Source organism: Rhinopithecus roxellana, chromosome 20 (genome assembly GCF_007565055.1).
Source record: "Rhinopithecus roxellana isolate Shanxi Qingling chromosome 20, ASM756505v1, whole genome shotgun sequence".
NCBI classification, from domain to species: domain Eukaryota; kingdom Metazoa; phylum Chordata; class Mammalia; order Primates; family Cercopithecidae; genus Rhinopithecus; species Rhinopithecus roxellana.
In genome coordinates, this window is record NC_044568.1 from 13,754,463 (window position 1) to 13,772,796 (window position 18,334).

The 18,334-nt window shown below is 38.3% G+C and overlaps 1 protein-coding gene across 2 annotated transcripts in view; it reads left to right on the forward strand.

Moving 5' to 3' along the window:
• RBL2 (RB transcriptional corepressor like 2) overlaps nucleotides 1-18,334 on the forward strand; it is a 60,372-nt gene that overhangs the window by 24,351 nt on the left and 17,687 nt on the right. For both annotated transcript variants that reach the window (XM_030924517.1, XM_030924516.1), the window contains exons 9-17: nucleotides 752-918; nucleotides 3,014-3,123; nucleotides 3,833-3,936; nucleotides 5,501-5,638; nucleotides 6,422-6,586; nucleotides 8,355-8,466; nucleotides 11,385-11,654; nucleotides 11,860-12,140; nucleotides 12,228-12,404. In XM_030924517.1, coding sequence (XP_030780377.1) covers nucleotides 752-918; nucleotides 3,014-3,123; nucleotides 3,833-3,936; nucleotides 5,501-5,638; nucleotides 6,422-6,586; nucleotides 8,355-8,466; nucleotides 11,385-11,654; nucleotides 11,860-12,140; nucleotides 12,228-12,404 — 1,524 coding nt within the window. The remainder of the gene's footprint in view (nucleotides 1-751; nucleotides 919-3,013; nucleotides 3,124-3,832; nucleotides 3,937-5,500; nucleotides 5,639-6,421; nucleotides 6,587-8,354; nucleotides 8,467-11,384; nucleotides 11,655-11,859; nucleotides 12,141-12,227; nucleotides 12,405-18,334) is intronic.

An 18,334-nucleotide genomic window follows, 5' to 3' on the forward strand; every position in this document is an offset into this window, starting at 1 on the left:
ATTTAATTCACAATTTTCTTTTATCTTTGAGTGTGTGCAAAAATAGCAGTAGATGGGAACTGTGAAATTCTGTTTCTCAGAGCTGAGAGTAATCCTAGTTTTTTCAGGTGAGCAGAATGCTTATCTTTGCCTCTGAGCATAAATTTTACAAGAGGGAATGTAGGGAGCTATATCTTATTTTAGAGTTTTAACTTTTTTGAGACGGAGTTTTGCTCGGTCGCCCAGGCTGGAATGCAGTGGCGCGATCTCAGCTCACTGCAAGCTCCACCTCCCTGGGTTCATGCCATTCTCCTGCCTCAGCCTCCCGAGTAGCTGGGACTACAGACGCCCGCCACCTTGCCCAGCTAGTTTTTTGTATTTTTTTAGTAGAGACGGGGTTTCACTGGGTTAGCCAGGATGGTCTCCATCTCCTGACCTCGTGATCCACCCGTCTTGGCCTCCCAAAGTGCTGGGATTACAGGCTTGAGCCACCGCGCCCGGCCTAGAGTTTTAACTTTTAAGAGACAAACTTTTAGTTAGCTAAAATACAAATTATTCTTTCACGCCTTCATCTTATGGATATTGGCAGCTCTTAATGCTGTTACGTTTAAATTCCAAGAATGGTGACATTTGAGTCAGTCAAATGTATTGATATTGTAAAGATAAAGTTTTACTCGCTTGAAGTCCCATTTGTGAAGTGAATTAAAGTCTTTCTGGCCTAAAATAATGTTCTTTTAGAAATTTTTTTCTATGTAACTGTTTTTTTCTTTAGTCCAAAGCACTTAGAATCTCCACACCGCTAACTGGTGTTAGGTACATTAAGGAGAACAGCCCTTGTGTGACCCCAGTTTCTACAGCTACGCATAGCTTGAGTCGTCTTCACACCATGCTGACAGGCCTCAGGAATGCACCAAGTGAGAAATTGGAACAGATTCTCAGGTTAGTTTGAGCCCTGTCTGCTTTCTAAGATTTGGTTATTGACCATTTTCCAGTTTCCTATTTTTTCATTATTAATGCCTTAATTCACCCATGAATAATTTTGTATCAATTGTATACTGAGTCCTGTTGTGAGTCTGTAGAGGACCTAGAAATAAGATGTATAAGTGGAAGATCTTCTTTCCTCAGATTTTTTTAATATAATACAAGACCCAGTAACTGATAACACCAGACACTGTAGAATAAAGCACAGAACTGTCTTTGCCAACTGTTCTTTCAAGATTTCAGAGAGTGGTGGGTGGGGGCAGAGGGAAGCTCAGTGAAGATGGGAATTGTCAAAGGCCTTTGTGAAGAGGGTTGAACCTGAGGTAAGTTCTGAAGGGTGACTCAGATTTGAAAAGATTAATGGAGTTCCACATGTTCGTAAAGCAGGACAAAAACCACTGTAACTTTTGTAAACTCTATAAAACATCCTTATCCTGGAAAGGAAGTTCACTGCATTTAGTTTCTTTGATCTCCCTGAGACTGGTAGGAATATCACTGAGTTTTAGTTAAAAGCCCAGTAGGCTGAATCTCATCCTCTTACGCATAACCTTTGGCAAGCTGATTTGAAAAGTTACCTCCAAGGTCTCTCTCAGTCCTAAAACCTTGTGATATGATGACGTAGACCCAAAAGGACCCCATTTTATTTCTGATGGTGGTATATCAAGAAGACCCTATATGGACACATAAGTAATTTCCCACTCATAGCCAGGCTTCTTAAATGCCAACTACTTTTCCTTTACATTTTCGTGAAGTCTACTTTATTCATAAACTTGATTGTGATTTATACTTAACAAGTTATATCTCTGTGGCCTCTTCCTGAGTCATGTTTTTCAGATGCACCTTGTTTGCCTTGAATTTAGAAGCATTTTGTAAATACATTTCAGAAGCCATCTTAATCTCTGTATCTTCCAGATCTCTTTACAGTTTCTAACTAGGCATAACAGCATTTTAAATCTTAGGTACCATTAGTGGGGTTAAATATTACCAGTAAATACTAGGTAAAATAAAGGGTCCTGTTTTTGTAGAAAGGTATTTGTGTGTATGTTCCCAGAAAACTTCTGCTTATATATGTATTCAATAGTTACGTCTAGCAGGACTATAATTGATTTTATTCTCTTTATAATTTTTTGAACTTCATTTTCACAAAGAATATGTATATAATTATATATATATATGTGATCAAGATAAAAACAGTTGTTACAAAAAGCTTACATGGTGATAATTTGTATAATGCTTCTGCATTGAACATATATTCCTTTCTAATAATAAAAAGACTGAAATAAACCTCATTTGTGGGAAAAAATGTAGAATGCCAGGAACAGATTATATGAGTCTGTAGTATGGGTGTTACACCCCTTCATTCTATTTTCTTCCAGGTGTTCTTAATGGGAGTTGTACTGCCTTCTACGGAAGTAGTTAAGGGCAATTTTGGATCATCAGTGACTGGGGGATGTGAAGGACAGGTGGGGGACAGTCATAGACATCGAATGGGTCGAGGCCAAGGTTGCTAAACTTCCTGCAGTGAAAGGTGTAGCCCCGGCCGGGCGAGGTGGCTCATTCCTATAATCCTAACACTTTGGGAGTCTGAGGCAGGTGGATCACTTGAGGCCAGGAGTTCGAGACCAGCCTGGCCAACATGGCCATCTCTACTAAAAATACAAAAATTAGCTGGGCGTGGTGGCAGGTGCCTGCAGTCCGAGCTACTTGGAGGCTGAGGCAGGAGAATCACTTGAACCTGGGAGCTGGAGGTTGCAGTGAGCCAAGATTGCACCACTGCATTCCATCCTGGATGACAGAGCGAGCTGTCTCAATAAATAAATAAATATATAAAATAAAAGGTGTAGCCCCACACAAGAAAAGTTTTTTTTTATTCCAACTGGTAATACCACCACCTTTGAAAAGAAAGTATAGGATCTCTTGGATTAATTTGGGAAGTGTATAGTTTCTGTTCAGAGTGTTTTATATTTACATGTTAGTGAAATTATAGAAACATTTTATCCCCTTGTGACTTGCCAGGACCTTTAAATTATGTTATTTCTCATTACCTTTTTAGGACGTGTTCCAGAGATCCAACCCAGGCTATTGCTAACAGACTGAAAGAAATGTTTGAAATATATTCTCAGCATTTCCAGCCAGATGAGGATTTCAGTAATTGTGCTAAAGGTAAGGTTTAATATGGTTATTCTGCTCTTATGTTTGAAGTTTAACTAAATGGAGTCATTTCTTACTAACTAAGAAAGATGAGGAAAAGATTTATGACTTTAGACTGAGGGCTAGGATATGGCTGTCCAGTTTTTCTGGTCAACCAAGTGATTTCTGAGCCCTTCTCAGTAAGATAGAAATTTTAGAGTGGTATTTTTATTTTAATGGACTTCTGATGCTTTTTTATCTGCAAATCTTTAGTTTTTTTTTTTTTTTTTTTTTTTTGTAAACTGGAAATTAAATAGAAGCATAGTGATTCTTCGGCATATTGAGAATAAGGACAGAAGATATCACTGTTATGGGCCCTGGCCTAGGAATTGTTTGATGTCAGGAATTGGAACTAAGTAGGTGTAGAATAGTTAAGCCAGTTATATACCTCTTAGCGTGGGTTTGTTTTGTTCAACCATAGAGGGGAAAAAAGGGTTTAAGTCTTAAATGATATTATAGTTCTTTATGTGCAAATTCATTTAATAATTTTAGAAAAATGTGACTGTTACCATGAAGAAAATTAAGGTATCTTAGGGATAATTAAAACACCAGTCATAAGAAGTTTGCGTATCTAAAGTATTGGGTTGGTTTTTACATTTTATTTTGTGAGTAAAGAAGGAGGAATGGGCCTTTATTTTCTTTGTGTGCCATTTTTGTGGATTTTTTTTTATTATTTCTACAGAAATTGCCAGCAAACATTTTCGTTTTGCGGAGATGCTTTACTATAAAGTATTAGAATCTGTTATTGAGCAGGAACAAAAAAGACTAGGAGACATGGATTTATCTGTGAGTAAAATAACCAATGTATTGATCAGCACAATAAAACATAATTTCCTTCCTGCCCCATTCTGTAGGTTGTTTTTTTTACTTTATAGTCTCCTTTCATGCACAAAAGTTTTTAATTTTGATGAAATCCAATTTATTTTTTCACTAGTTTCCTGTGCTTTTTTTTTAAATATACGTATGTATGTATTATTTGAGACGGAGTCTTGCACTGTTGCCCAGGCTTGAGTATAGTGGCACAATCTCGGCTCAATGCAACCTCCGCCTCCTGGGTTCAAGCATTTCTCCTGCCTCAGTCTCCCAAGTAGCTGGGATTATAGGCGTGCGCCACCATGCCCAGCTAATTTTTATATTTTCAGTAGAGACGGGGTTTTGCCATGTTTGGCCAGGCGGGTCTGGAACCCCGGACGTCAGGTGGTCTGTGCGCCTTGGCCTCCCAAAGTGCTAGGATTACAGGCGTGAGCCACTGCACCTGGCCTGTTGCCTGTGCTTTTGGTGCCTCAGTAGCTTTTAATTAAAAAATAATAATTGTTTACAATGTTGGAAAATTATAAGCAAAAAGAAGAAAATAAAAACCACCTATGATTAATGTCATCCTGTGATAAACATACTGACTTTTGGTACATGGTCATCTAGCCAGTCACCTGCCTGCTTGCCTTTCTGTTTTTTTGGGTTTGTTGTTGAGACAGAGTCTCACTCTGTTGCCCAGGCTAGAGTGTAGTCGTACAATCTTGGCTCACCACAACCTCTGCCTCCCAGATTCAAGCAATTCTTGAACAGTATTGCCCAGGCTGGTCTCAAACTCTGGACCTCAGGTGATCTGCCCCCCTCGGCCTCCCAAAGTGCTGGGATTATAATAGGTATGAGCCACCCACCTGGCCCCTTTCAATTTTTTTTTTTGTTTTCTTTTTCTTCTCTTCTTTTTTTTTTTTTTGAGCCAGAGTTTCGCTCTTGTTGCCCAGGCTGGAGTGCAGTGGTGCAATGTCGGCTCACTGCAGCCTCTACCTCCTGGGTTCAAGTGCTTCTCCTGCCTCAGCCTCTTGAGTAGCTGGGACTACAGGTGGGTGCCACCACACCTGGCGAATTTTCTATTTTTAGTAGAGATGGGGTTTCACCATGTTGGTCAGGCTGGTCTCGAACTCCTGACCTCAGGTGATCTGCCCACCTTGGCCTCCCAAAGTGCTGGCATTACAGGTGTGAGCCACCGTGCCCGGCCCCCCTTTCAGTTTTTTATAGCACTGACTGTAAATACTGTTTTGAAACATCTTTCCCTGTCATTGTTCTTCTAAGCATCAGGGTGTGTGTATTTTGGTTAGAGATGTAATCTCTTTTAAGATATAATAGGTAAGGTTTTAAAAGTCTCATACATTCCTTTAATATATTTCCTCCACTAAAAAATGGGCTTTATTTATATAATTAAGAAAGGTTTTGTAAGAAAATAAGCACACACTTTGCACTCAGTCAGAAAGTGAGACTTTCTTTGGTATTTTCACTTAAATTCACTGGGTATGAGATGACTTTTTAGACTAAGTAAATGTTTCTGAATGCTAATAACTTTATTTTATAGGGTATTCTAGAACAAGATGCCTTCCACAGATCTCTGTTGGCCTGCTGCCTTGAGGTCGTCACTTTTTCTTACAAGCCTCCTGGGAATTTTCCATTTATTACTGAAATATTTGAAGTGCCTCTTTATCATTTTTATAAGGTATTTTTAAAAATATGATACTAATGTGGAGATTGTAAATGAGACCAACTTCCTGTTGTTAGTCATTTAGTTCAAGTTAACATCTAAGTATATTTTTCTGTTTTTAATTACATAATTAATCACTATTTGTGGAGTAGAAAAGAAATAGAATCTTAAGACCTATGTAAATTTTTTAATATTGTATGAAAGATCCATTTTGGGTAAAAGCTTTGATTCCTTTCTTTATGTAATAACAGTTTTTAGAATACTGTGATTTTTATGAGATGAGAAGGCTTAAAAAAAGTAGCACACATGTCACTAGCTAATCTTGTATAGCAGCCTTTTTTTATTTTATGAAAATTAAATACCACTGAAAATGTCAGAAAAAAATAAAAGTTCTCTTTCATGTGTTACAGAGAGGCATAGAGTTAAAGCATTGATTTGGTAGCTATTTCTTGATACTGAGTTAGGATATGAGTTTATCTTAACTCTCATAAGATAGTCAAAACTAATTTTTATAGTGGCATAGATTAAATGTTTAGAGATTTTTATATGAAATTTTCAGAGTAATGTTTTTCAACCTCAATATACATGTATTTTCATTAAAAACTTTTGAAATACATCACAATGTAAACCATTTTATGTAATTCACATGGTTTGAACTATATTTACAAAGACAGTAAAAGGAAGAGCAGCTGTTTCAAAATAATATTTCAACTTGTAATTTTTGACTAATTTCTTGTCTAAATATTTAAAAATATTTAATAATTATTATTCAGTGAACCAGGACATTTTTTATTTCAGGTGATAGAAGTATTCATTAGAGCAGAAGATGGCCTTTGTAGAGAGGTGGTGAAACACCTTAATCAGATTGAAGAACAGATCTTAGATCATTTGGCATGGAAACCAGAGTCTCCACTCTGGGAAAAAATTAGAGACAATGAAAACAGAGTTCCTACATGTGAAGAGGTTTGTGAAAATAACATCTTTTTATGAGAAAAATACATCAATATCTAATCTATTAATAATCCTTTTGGGGATGGGAGGGTGGCAGTTGGGTTTAATATGTTATAATTAATTACACCTTGTTATGAGAAAAACTTGGGACTGTAACGTCGTCCCTCTCTACCCGCAAATTGGGAAGGTGCCAAGAGACAAAGAATGACTCAGACAAGTCCAGCTTGGCAAGTAGATATGTTTATTAAGATCTAGATATGTAGGGGCTGGGCGCAGTGGCTCATGCCTGTAATCCCAGCACTTCGGGAGGCCGAGACCGGTGAATCACCTGAGGTTGGGAGTTTGAGACCAGCCTGACCAACATGGAGAAACCCTGTCTCTATAAAAATACAAAAAATTAACCAGGCGTGGTGATGCATGCCTGTAATCCCACCTACTTGGGAGGATGAGGCGGAAGAATTGCTTGAACCCGGGAGGTGGAGGTTGCGGTGAGCCGAGATTGTGCCATTGCACTTCAGTCTGGGCAACAAAAGCGAGACTCTGTCTCAAAAAAAAAAAAAAGACTTACATATGGAGGAGGCAGAGGTGGTGGGGAAAAATAAAATACTTATATACAGGGTACTCCTAGGTAGCAGCAGGACAGCTCTAGAGATCCTCACCACCTCCCATCGCTAAGCTGCTAATTTTCTGGCTCTTTGCCTACCATGTGTGTGCATGATGGGACTGTTTTCCTTGGTAGTTTCTCAGATCCTCTCTGGGATGTTTGGGTTATCAGGGACACCTGCTCCTTGGCTGGGCATCATGGCCTTGGCTCACTACCCAGCCTTCAGGGTTTAGGCAGCAGACATACACCCTTAAGTAAGGTAAGTGACCTGTCATACTTCACCCCATGTCAAAGAGGAAACGAGTCAGATAATTTGTAGTTGTCCTAAGATTTTGGTGACAGAGTAAAAATTCAGTGTTCTTTCTTGATTTCCTTATCAAGTTTCTCTCCCATAGAGCAGTGGTCCAACCTTTTTGGCACCAAGGACCAATTTCATGGAAGACAGTTTTTCCATGGACAGGGTTGGGGGTGGGGGAGATTTTGGGATGATTCAAGTGCCTTACATTTATTGCACACTTTATTTCTATTATTATTACGTGGTAATATATAATGAAATAATTACATAATTCACCAAAATGTACAGTCAGTGGCAGCCCTGAGCTTGTCTTCCTGCAACTAGATGGTCCCATCTGGACGTGGTGGGAGACAGCGACAGATCAGTAGGTATTAGATTCTCATAAGGAGCATGCAAACTAGATCCCTTACGTGTGCAGTTCACAATAGGGTTCACACTCCTATGAGAATCTAATGCCACCACTAATCTGACAGGAGGCCAGCACAGGTAGCAATGTGAGTGATGGGGAGCAGCTGTAAATACAGATGAAGCTTTGCTCGCTTGCTCACTTGCCTGCCACTCACCTCCTGCTATGTTGCCCGGTTGCTAACAGGGTCCATGGCCCAGGGGTTGGGGACCCCTGCTTTAGAGTGATTGATATTCAAACTCTCCAAACCAGTAATGAAGGTTGACTCATATTTAGTATCCAATTACAAGGTTTTGCATTTTTTGACTGCTAAAAGTTTTTTTTTTTTTAACTTTATTATGAAAATGGGAAAGACAGCTGATTTTATTTAGATGGAATAATTGTTAAGAGACTTTTTCCGCCTTAGATTACTATTGGATTTCTAATTAAAGTGCTGTTTTGGATCCTGGCATTCTGTGTAACCAATTCTTCACAGGTCATGCCACCTCAGAACCTGGAAAGGGCAGATGAAATTTGCATTGCGGGCTCCCCTTTGACTCCCAGAAGGGTGACTGAAGTTCGTGCTGATACTGGAGGTCTTGGAAGGAGTAAGTTTAAAATACTAGGGGAATATTTTGGGGCTTACTATCTGGAAATTTAAATTTTATTTAACCCTATAAGTGAAGTTAATAGGGTATATATTAGAAGAAAATATTCCATGCATTTTTGTGCCACATGAATCACTTAAAAGAAGGGCCTTTAAAGACTATTTAAGAACACAGGAAAATGCATGATATAACAGGTATCTTTTAAAAAGGATAGACGATAGACTGCTATGTTTATTTAATTTTTTTTTTTTTTTTTTGAGACAGAGTCTCGCTCTGTTGCTCAAGCTAGAGTGCAGCAGCCCAATCTCAGCTCACTGCAACCTCCGCCTGCTAGGTTCAAGCAATTCTCATGCCTCAGCCTCCTGAGTAGATGGAACTACAGGCATGCGCCACCATGCCGAGCTAAATTTTTGTATTTTTGTAGAGAGGTTTTGCCATATTGGCCAGGCTGGCCTCGAACTCCTGACTTGAAGCAATCCGCCTGCCTCGGCCTCCCAAAGTGCTAGAATTACAGGCATGAGGCACCGCGCCTGGCCGACTGCTATATATTTAATATGATCCCTATTTTTAAAGTGTATGTTTATTTATGAGCATACAAAATGGTGGAAATGGAAAAACCAAACTGCTAAGATCATTGCTGGGTGATAGAATTCCTGGTGATTTCTGTAAAATTTTTAAGGCAAATACGTATTACTTTTAAAATCAGGAGAAATAGAAAAGCCTTCTTAAAGATAGAGCTGCGTGATCCAGTTAGGTATAGACAAGGCAGTGAGTTAAGACAACTGAGTATGTTCTACTGTGTTGAGCTGTGCTACCCTAGTTAATGACATTAGTGCTGGCCCAAGAAATACAGAAAAGGGCAGTTTTGGTATCCATCTGGTTTATATTTTTTAGGCAGCTGCTTAGAAGATCTTCAAGGTAAAAGGTTTTAGTTTACAATATGTGAGATAGAACTGCTTTTTAAAGAGCAATTCAGTAAATCCAGAGAGTTCTAAATCCTTGGATCCAATTCAAAGAATATCCTTATTTCTAGATCACTTTTATAATGTAATTGGTTAAGAACTGGCTACAGAAGAAATACCATTTTTAAAGTCAGGAATCACTCTAGGCTGGGCATGGTGGCTCATGCCTGTAACCCCTGCACTGTGGGAGACCTAGTTGGGAGGATCGCTTGAGCCCAGGAGTTCAAGACCACCCTGGGCAACATAGCAAGATGCCATCTCTACCCCCCCAAAAAAAACAAACAAAAATCACTCTAGGTCAGTGTATACTTAATAGACATGGATGATCCTTATGAAAAGTCCTCATTTTTGAAAGATCTGACAGTTGGTCTTTCTTAGTCTATTTTTGTAGAATTTTCCCTTCCCTAATCTACAGATTAGGAAGACTTGACTTTAAACTTCATTTTCTTTGTACTTATCACTTCTCAGTTTTCCTGAGATCTCTTGATATTTTATAAGAAAACATGATCATAATCTATTCTTTCTGATTCTGCAGCATTGTATCAAACACAAATCTAGTAAGTTTATTTACTTTTGTATCATCTGGAAATAGAAATGTTAAGCCACAGTTTGTTAGTATTTACTCTTATCAATACTTCTTACAAACTTCCTACATATATTTTAAAATTTAAAAACACACTGATGCACAGCTCTTAGAGGTGGACACAGAAGGAGGAAGAAATGCTTCTCAAAAATTCATACATTATTGTGAATACTTAAAAATAGACTAAGCCTTAATAGGTTGTTGAGATAATGAAGAAGTTTTACAAACAGTGGTGACTGTTGTGGCCACATTGTAAATGTAATTGATACCACTGAATCGTACACTTAATCACACACTTAAAAATGGATGAAATGGTAAATTTTGTTATATAAATATATATAAATATATATTTATGTATTTATAAATTATAAGTATATATTTATATATAAATATATATTTATATTATATATATTTTAAACCCACAATTTTAAAAAACTAGCCTGTAATACCAGCACTTTGGGAGGCCAAGGCGGGTGGATCACCTGAGGTCAGGAGTTCGAGACCAGCCTGGCCAACATGGTGAAACCCCATTTCTACTAAAAATACAAAAATTAGCCATGCCTGGTGGCATATGCCTCTAATCCCAGTTACTCAGGAGGCTGAGGCACAAGAATCACTTTAACCCAGGAGGCAGAGGTTGTAGTGAGCCAAGATCAGGCCACTGCACTCCAGCCAGGGTGATAGAGTAAGACTCTATGTCTCAAAAAATAAAAAAAAAATAACAATTTACCTCAAACCATTGAATTGTACAATTTAAGTGGATGAAATTTATGGTATATAAACTGTTTTTTAAAAAAAAATTATGCTTAATTGAATCCAAATCATGCATGTCTACCTTGCTTGAGAACATTATTGAGTTTTAATAATTTTTATATGTGGAAAAAGACAAAGATCAAAATTGATAAAACTGGTGGTGGAATGCTCCTAGATTACATACTACCAATCATGTCCCCTTATCAAGTAGTGGCTCTGTAGTAAAATCACATCTTACGTGAGTGGTAGATGGAAACTAAATATGGCAGAAAATATTACAGAAAAATGTAGTACAGAAAAAAAGGGTAATTCCTTAAATCATGAAGGTTCTTTAGTAGTGGAAGACAGAGTCGGGTCTGATTTGGGAAAGGGGGAGTGGAGAAAGGAACACTGCAAGACAAAAAATTCCATTTTAAAATTTTGCTCTCAGTTGTGTTCACTGAACACTAATGAAAACTTACTAATGGATATAGGTAAGATGACTTCTGTAATTCTTGTTTGCTTTATGAATTATGAAGTATTTCAAACACTGTAGTTATTTTTGAACATAACAGCTTGGATGGAAGTCAGATCTGAGTCTCCTTGAGTGAAATGCTTTGTTTGATTTGTTTTGAACCTAGGCATAACATCTCCAACCACATTATACGATAGATACAGCTCCCCACCAGCCAGCACTACCAGAAGGCGGCTATTTGTTGAGAATGATAGCCCCTCTGATGGAGGGACACCTGGGCGCATGCCCCCACAGCCTCTAGTCAATGCCGTCCCTGTGCAGAATGTATCTGGGGAGCCTGTTTCTGTCACACCGGTTCCTGGACAGACTTTGGTCACCATGGCAACCGCCACTGTCACAGCCAACAATGGGCAAACAGTAACCATTCCTGTGCAAGGTAAGGAAGGCAGAGTTGGATATTGAGTTCCTTCTCTGTGGCATGTATTGAAAAGTTACCCGAGGTTTGGCTAGAGTGACATAGGGGACAGAGGAGTGATGGGGAGACAGGGTTTGTTTGGGAGAGGAGAAATTGTAAACCTCTGCCCGGAGAACCTCTTATTATCAACATTTTCTTCATGCTTTTTTTCTCTGTCACAAACTAGGTATTGCCAATGAAAATGGAGGGATAACATTCTTCCCTGTCCAAGTCAATGTTGGGGGGCAGGCACAAGCTGTGACAGGCTCCATCCAGCCCCTCAGTGCTCAGGCCCTCGCTGGAAGTCTGAGCTCTCAACAGATGGCAGGAACAACTTTGCAAGTCCCTGGTCAAGTGGCCATTCAACAGATTTCCCCAGGTGGCCAACAGCAGAAGCAAGGCCAGTCTGTAACCAGCAGTAGTAATAGACCCAGGAAAACCAGCTCTTTATCACTTTTCTTTAGAAAGGTAATTTTTCACGTACTCTTACCAGAGCATGAGCTTGGGAAATACAAGTGTTAAACAAAGTTTGAAATGTTTTTGTCTGTCTCCTAGGTATACCATTTAGCAGCTGTCCGCCTTCGGGATCTCTGTGCCAAACTAGATATTTCAGATGAACTGAGGAAAAAAATCTGGACCTGCTTTGAATTCTCCATAATTCAGTGTCCTGAACTTATGATGGACAGACATCTGGACCAATTATTAATGTGTGCCATTTATGTGATGGCAAAGGTGAGTACCATTTTTGAACTGTAAAGGCAAGTATAGGTCTTCATTACTGAGAACATTTTTTAACCGCTTTCTTGAAATACAATTTACATGCTCTATAATTCATCTATTTAAAATGCACAACTAAATGGGTCTTAGTATATTCACAGATATGTGCAGTACTCACCACAATTTTAAAACAGAATATTCCATTATATAGTTATATGAGAGTATTTTTATCCATTTATTAGGTAATGTATATTTTAGTTGTTTCTACTTTTGGCTATATGCATAATACTGCTATTAGCATTTGTGTTTGGGTTTTTGTATAGACATATATTTTCATTTCTCTAGGGTATATACCTAGTAATGGATTGCTGGGTCATACATTAACTATGTTTTAACCATTTAGGGAATTGCCAGACTGTTTTCCAAAGTACTGTACCATTTTACACTTACACAGGCAGTATAATAAAGATTTTAGTTTCTCCACTTTCTCATTGACACTTATTATCTTACTTTGTTTAAATTACTTATTGAAGAGAAATTCACATAACATAAAATTAACTGGGTTTTTTTTTGGGTTTTTTTGTTTGTTTGCTTTTTGAGATATTGTTTCACTCTTGTCACCCAGGCTGGAGTGCAGTGGTGCATCTCAGCTCACTGCAACCTCTGTCTCCCAGGTTCAAGCGATTCTCCTGTCGTAGCCTCCCAAGTAGCTGGGATTACAGCCATGTGCCACCATGCCTGGCTAATTTTTGTATTTTTAGTAGAGATGGGATTTCACCATGTTGGCCAGGCAGGTCTCAAACTCCTGACCTCAGGTGATCCGCCCACCTCAGCCTCCCAAAGTGCTAGGATTATAGGCATGAGCCACCGGGCCCAGCCAAATTAACTATTTTAAATTGAACAATTCAGGAGCATTTAGCACATTTACAGTACTAAGTGTGATCAATGGTTGTATACTCACCACCTCTATCTAGTTCCAGAACATTTCTGTACCTGCAAAGTAAAACTCCTTTCCTGTTAAGTAGTTTCTCCCCATTCTACCTCCCACAGCACCTGGCAATCAGCAATTGGCATTCTGGCTGTATGGATTTATCTGTTCTTAATCGTTTATAGAAATGGTACAATAAGTGACCTCTTGTGTATGGCTTCTTTTACTTAGGATACTATTTTCAAGGTTTATCTATGTTGCAGCATGTATCAGTACTTCATTCCTTTTTATGACTGAATGATATTCCATTGTATGGATAGGCACAATTTTTTTCTCCACTCATACAGTGATGGATATTTGGGCTGTTTCCACCTGTTGGCTATAGTGAATAGCGCTGTTGTGAACAGGTATATCATGTACCTGTTTGAGTGCCTGTTTTCAGCCCTTTTGAGTTTATTCCTAGCAGTGGAACTGCAGGGTCATATGGTGATACTATGTTTAACTTTTTTGAGGAATCCACTATACCGTTTTCCACAGAAGCTGCACCATTTGACATTGCTACCAGTAATGCACAAGAGTTCCAGTTTCTCCACATCCTTGCCAACTTATTTTTATTATAGCCTTCTTAGCGGGTATTGGGTGGTATATCATTGTGGTTTTGATTTTCATTTGCCTGATGACTAAGGATGTCAAGCATCTTTTCATTTGCTTACTGGCCATTTGTATATCTTATGTGGAGAAATATCTTTAAATCCTTTGCCCATTTTTAAATTGTGTTACTATTGAGTTGTTGGAGTTCTTTGTTTTGGATATAACTACCTTCTCAGACGTATGATTTGCAAATATTTTCTCCCATTTGGTGTATCTTTTCACTTACTCGGTAGTGTCATTTGAAGCATAAAATTTTTAATTTTGATGAAGTCGAGTTACCTGTTTTTTGGTTTGTTACTTGCACTTTGGGTGTCCTAAGAATCTGTTGCCAAATCCAAGGTCACTAAGATTTATCCCTGTGTTTTCTTTTGATTTTTATAGTTTTATCTCATAGTTAGGTATTTGATCAAATTTGAGTAATTTGTGTATTGTATGAGGTAGTAGTCCATTTCCATTCTGATTATGTGGCTGTGCAGTTGTCTCAGCACCATTGAAAAGAAGTTTTCCTTCCTCACTGAATGGCCTTGGTGGCCTCCTTGAAAATTAGTTGACCGTTGACAACATGTGGGTTTACTTCTGGACTCTAAATTCTATTCCATTGGACTGTATGTCTATCCTTATGCAATACCATATTCTCTAGATTAGAGAGTTGCTTTCTTATAAAGTTTTGAAATTGGGAAATATGAGTGCTCCTACTTTTTTTTTCTTTTCAAGATTATTTTCAGAGTCCCTTGAAAAATGAATTTTAGAATCAGATTATCAGTTTCACAAAGGAATCAGCTAGGATTCTGATAGGGTTGTACTGAATCTGTAGATCAATTTGGGGAGTATTGCCATCTTAACAATTTTATGTCTTCTGATCCATGAACATAGAATGTTTTTCCATTTATTTAGATCTTCCATTTTTTTTCAACAATGTTTTGTACTTTTCAGAGTATGTTTGCAATTCTTTTGTTAAATTTATTCCTAGTCTTATTGATGCTATTCCAAGTGTAGTTGTTTCATTGTTAACGTGTTCATTGCAAGTGTATAGAAAAACATTTTTGTATATTGATCTAGTATCCAGCAGCCTTGCTGAACTTATTAGTTCTAATAGTTTTCTAGTAGATACCTTAGGATTACTATGTAGGAAATCATGGAATTTGCTTATAATTTTACTTCTTGTCCAAACTGGATGCCTTTTATTTCTTTTTCTTTCCTAATTATCTTGCTACAACCTCCAGTACAGTTGAACAGAAGTGTCGAAAGCAGAAATCCTTGTCTTGATCTTAGGTGGAAAGCATCTAGCTTTTCACTATTAAATTACGATTTTTTCCATAGATGCCCTTTATCAAGTTGAGGAAGTTCCCTTCTTTTCCCAGTTCATGGAGTGTTTTTTACCATGAAAGGGCATTAGATTTTGTCAAATGCTTTTTTTGTGTCCATTGAGATGATTGTGTGTTTATTGTTTTTAATTCTATCAATATAGTATATTACACTGATTAATCTTCCTATGTTAAACCAGCTTTGCATTTCTGTTGTAAATCCCTCTCAGTCATAGTGTATAATTCTTATTTTTTTCTTTTTTTGAGACAGTGTCTCGCTCTGTTACCGAGGCTAGAGTGCAATGGTGAGATCATAGCTCACTACAAACAGTCCTCCCATCTTTGTCTCCTGAGTAGCTGCGACTACAGGCACATACTACCATGCCTGGCTAATTTTTAAAGTTTTTTTGTAGACAGGGTCTACCATGTTGCCCAGGGTGGTCTCAAACTCCTAAGCTCAAGCAGTCTTCATGCCTCAGCCTCCCAATGTGTTGGGAGTATAGGCATGAGCTACTGTACCCGGCTGCTATAATTCTTTTCTTTTTTGTTTTTGAGATGGAGTTTCGCTCTTGTTGCCCAGGCTGGAGTGCAGTGGCACGACCTTGGCTCACCACAACCTCTGCCTCCCAGGTTCAAGCAATTCTCCTGCCTCCGCCTCCCAGGTAGCTGGGATTATAGGCATGTGCCACCACCCTGGGCTAATTTTGTATTTTCAGTAGAGACGGGGTTTCTCCATGTTGGTCAGGCTGGTCTCGAACTCTCAACCTCAGGTGATCCACCCGCCTCGGCCTCCCAAAGTGCTGGGATTACAGGCATGAGCCATGGTGCCCAGCCTATAATTCTTTTTATATGTTGCTAGGTTTGGTTTGCTAACAGTTTGTTAAGGAATTTTTTTTTCAATTAAAAAACTTATTTTTTCAAGTTTCCACATGCAGCAGTGATTCCTAAGGAATTTTACCCTTATTCATAAGAGGCATTGGTCTGTAGTTTTCTTGTTATGGCTTTGTCTGGTTTTATTATCAGGGCTATACTGGTCTCATAGAATTGAGTAGGAAGTGTTCTCTCCTCTTCTATATTTAGGTATTTTTTTTTCCCTTTACCTTTTTTTTTTTTTTTTTTTTTAATTTACAGCTGCCTGAAAGACCCATGGATATGAGCTTCTTGGTATTAATGTTTTAAAGTTTGGTAGAATTCAGCAGCGAAGCTGTTGAGACCTGAGATCTTCTTCCTTGTGGGAAGTTTACTGATGAATAATTCCGTCTCTTATTTGTTACAGGTCTATTCAGATCATCTGTTTCTTCCAGAATCAGTTTTGATAATGTATGTCTTTCTAAGAATTTGTCTGTTTCCTCTGGGCTAAATTGTTGGCAAATAATTATATTTCCTTCTGTTCTTTTTTATTCTTTAAGGTCAGTAGTAATGTCCTTTTCCTTTTCTGATTGTACTTTTTGTTTTGTTTTTTGAGACAGAGTCTCACTCTGTTGTCCAGGCTGGCATACAGGGGCATGATCTTGGCTTACTGAAACCTTGGCCTCCTGGGTTCCAGCAATTCTTGTGCCTCAGTCTCCTGAGTAGCTGGGACTACAGGCCTGTGCCACCTCACCCAGCTAATTTTTGTATTTTTAGTAGAGATGGAATTTCCCCATGTTGCCCAGGCTGGTCTCCAACTCCTGGCCTCAAGCAGTCCATCCACCTTGGCCTCCCAAGTGCTGGGATTACAGGCGTGAGCCACCGTGCCCTGCTCTTTGTAGTAGTTTGAGTCTCCCTTTTGTTCTTGGTCTAGCTAAAGGTTTGTCAATTTTCTTGATCTTTTTCTTTTAAAAACCAGCTTTTTGGTTTCATTTATCTATTTTTGTGTTCTTTATTCATTAGTATATTATCTGTTTCCTTCTTTCTGCTTACTTGAGGCTTACTTTTTGCTCTTTTCTATTGTTTTAAGATGGATGTTTAGGTAATTCATTTACTGTTTCTCTTAATATCTTTTTTCCCCAAATCCTTTACGTAGATCTGAGTATCTTTTAAAAGATATCTTTCCGATATCTCAATATCTTTTATTATTTTTTCTGAGACAGCATCTTGCTCTGTCGCCTAGGCTGGAGTGTAGTGCTCACGGCACCCTTCCTCCAGGGCTTAAGTGATCCTCTTCCCTAAGCTTCTTGAGCTGGGACCACAGCCGTGCACCACCATGCTCTGCTAATTTTTTGCAGAGATGAGATTTTGCTGTTACCCAGGCTGGTCTCAAACTCCTGAGCTCAAGCAGTCCTCCCTCCTCGGCCTCCCAAAGTGCTGAGATTACATGCATGAGCCATTGCCCTTGGCCCTTCTTCATTTTTAATGTAAGCATTAACAACTATAAATTTTCCTCCATGCACTGCTTTAGCTGCATGAGTGTTGGTACAGTGTGTCTTCATTTCAGAAGTATTTTCTGATTTCTGTTTTTGACTTCTGTTTGACTTACTGGTTATGTAGCAGTATGTTGTTAACTTCGTATTTGTAAGTTTCCCAAATTTGTTATTGATTTCTACTTTCATTGTGGTTGAAAACACAGTTTGTTTTATTTCAGTTCTTTTAAATATATTAAGAATTGTTTTATAGCCTAGCATATATGGTCTATCCTAGAGAATTTCAAAGTACATTTGAGAACACTGTGTATTCTGTGGGGGTTGGGGAGAGTGTTCCGTAGATGTCCGTTAGGTCTAATTGTTTTATATTGTTAGTAAAGTGTTCTGTTTCCTTGTTGATCTGCCTAGATCTTCTCTCCATTATTGAAAGTGAGGTCCTGAAATCTGTAAATATTATCGCTGAACTGTCTACTTTTCCCTTCACTTCTGTCACTTCTCACTTCAAGTATTTTGTGCTGTGTTATGAAGTATGTGTATAACTGTTATAGATTCCTGATGGCTTGACCCTTTTATCATTATGGAATATCCCTTTTTAGTAACTTTTTGTCCTAAAGTCTGATTTATAATGTTATATATAGACACACACACACACACACACAGTCACCCAACTTTCTTACAGTTGCTGTCTGTATATCTCTTTCCATCCTTTCATTTTTGAAT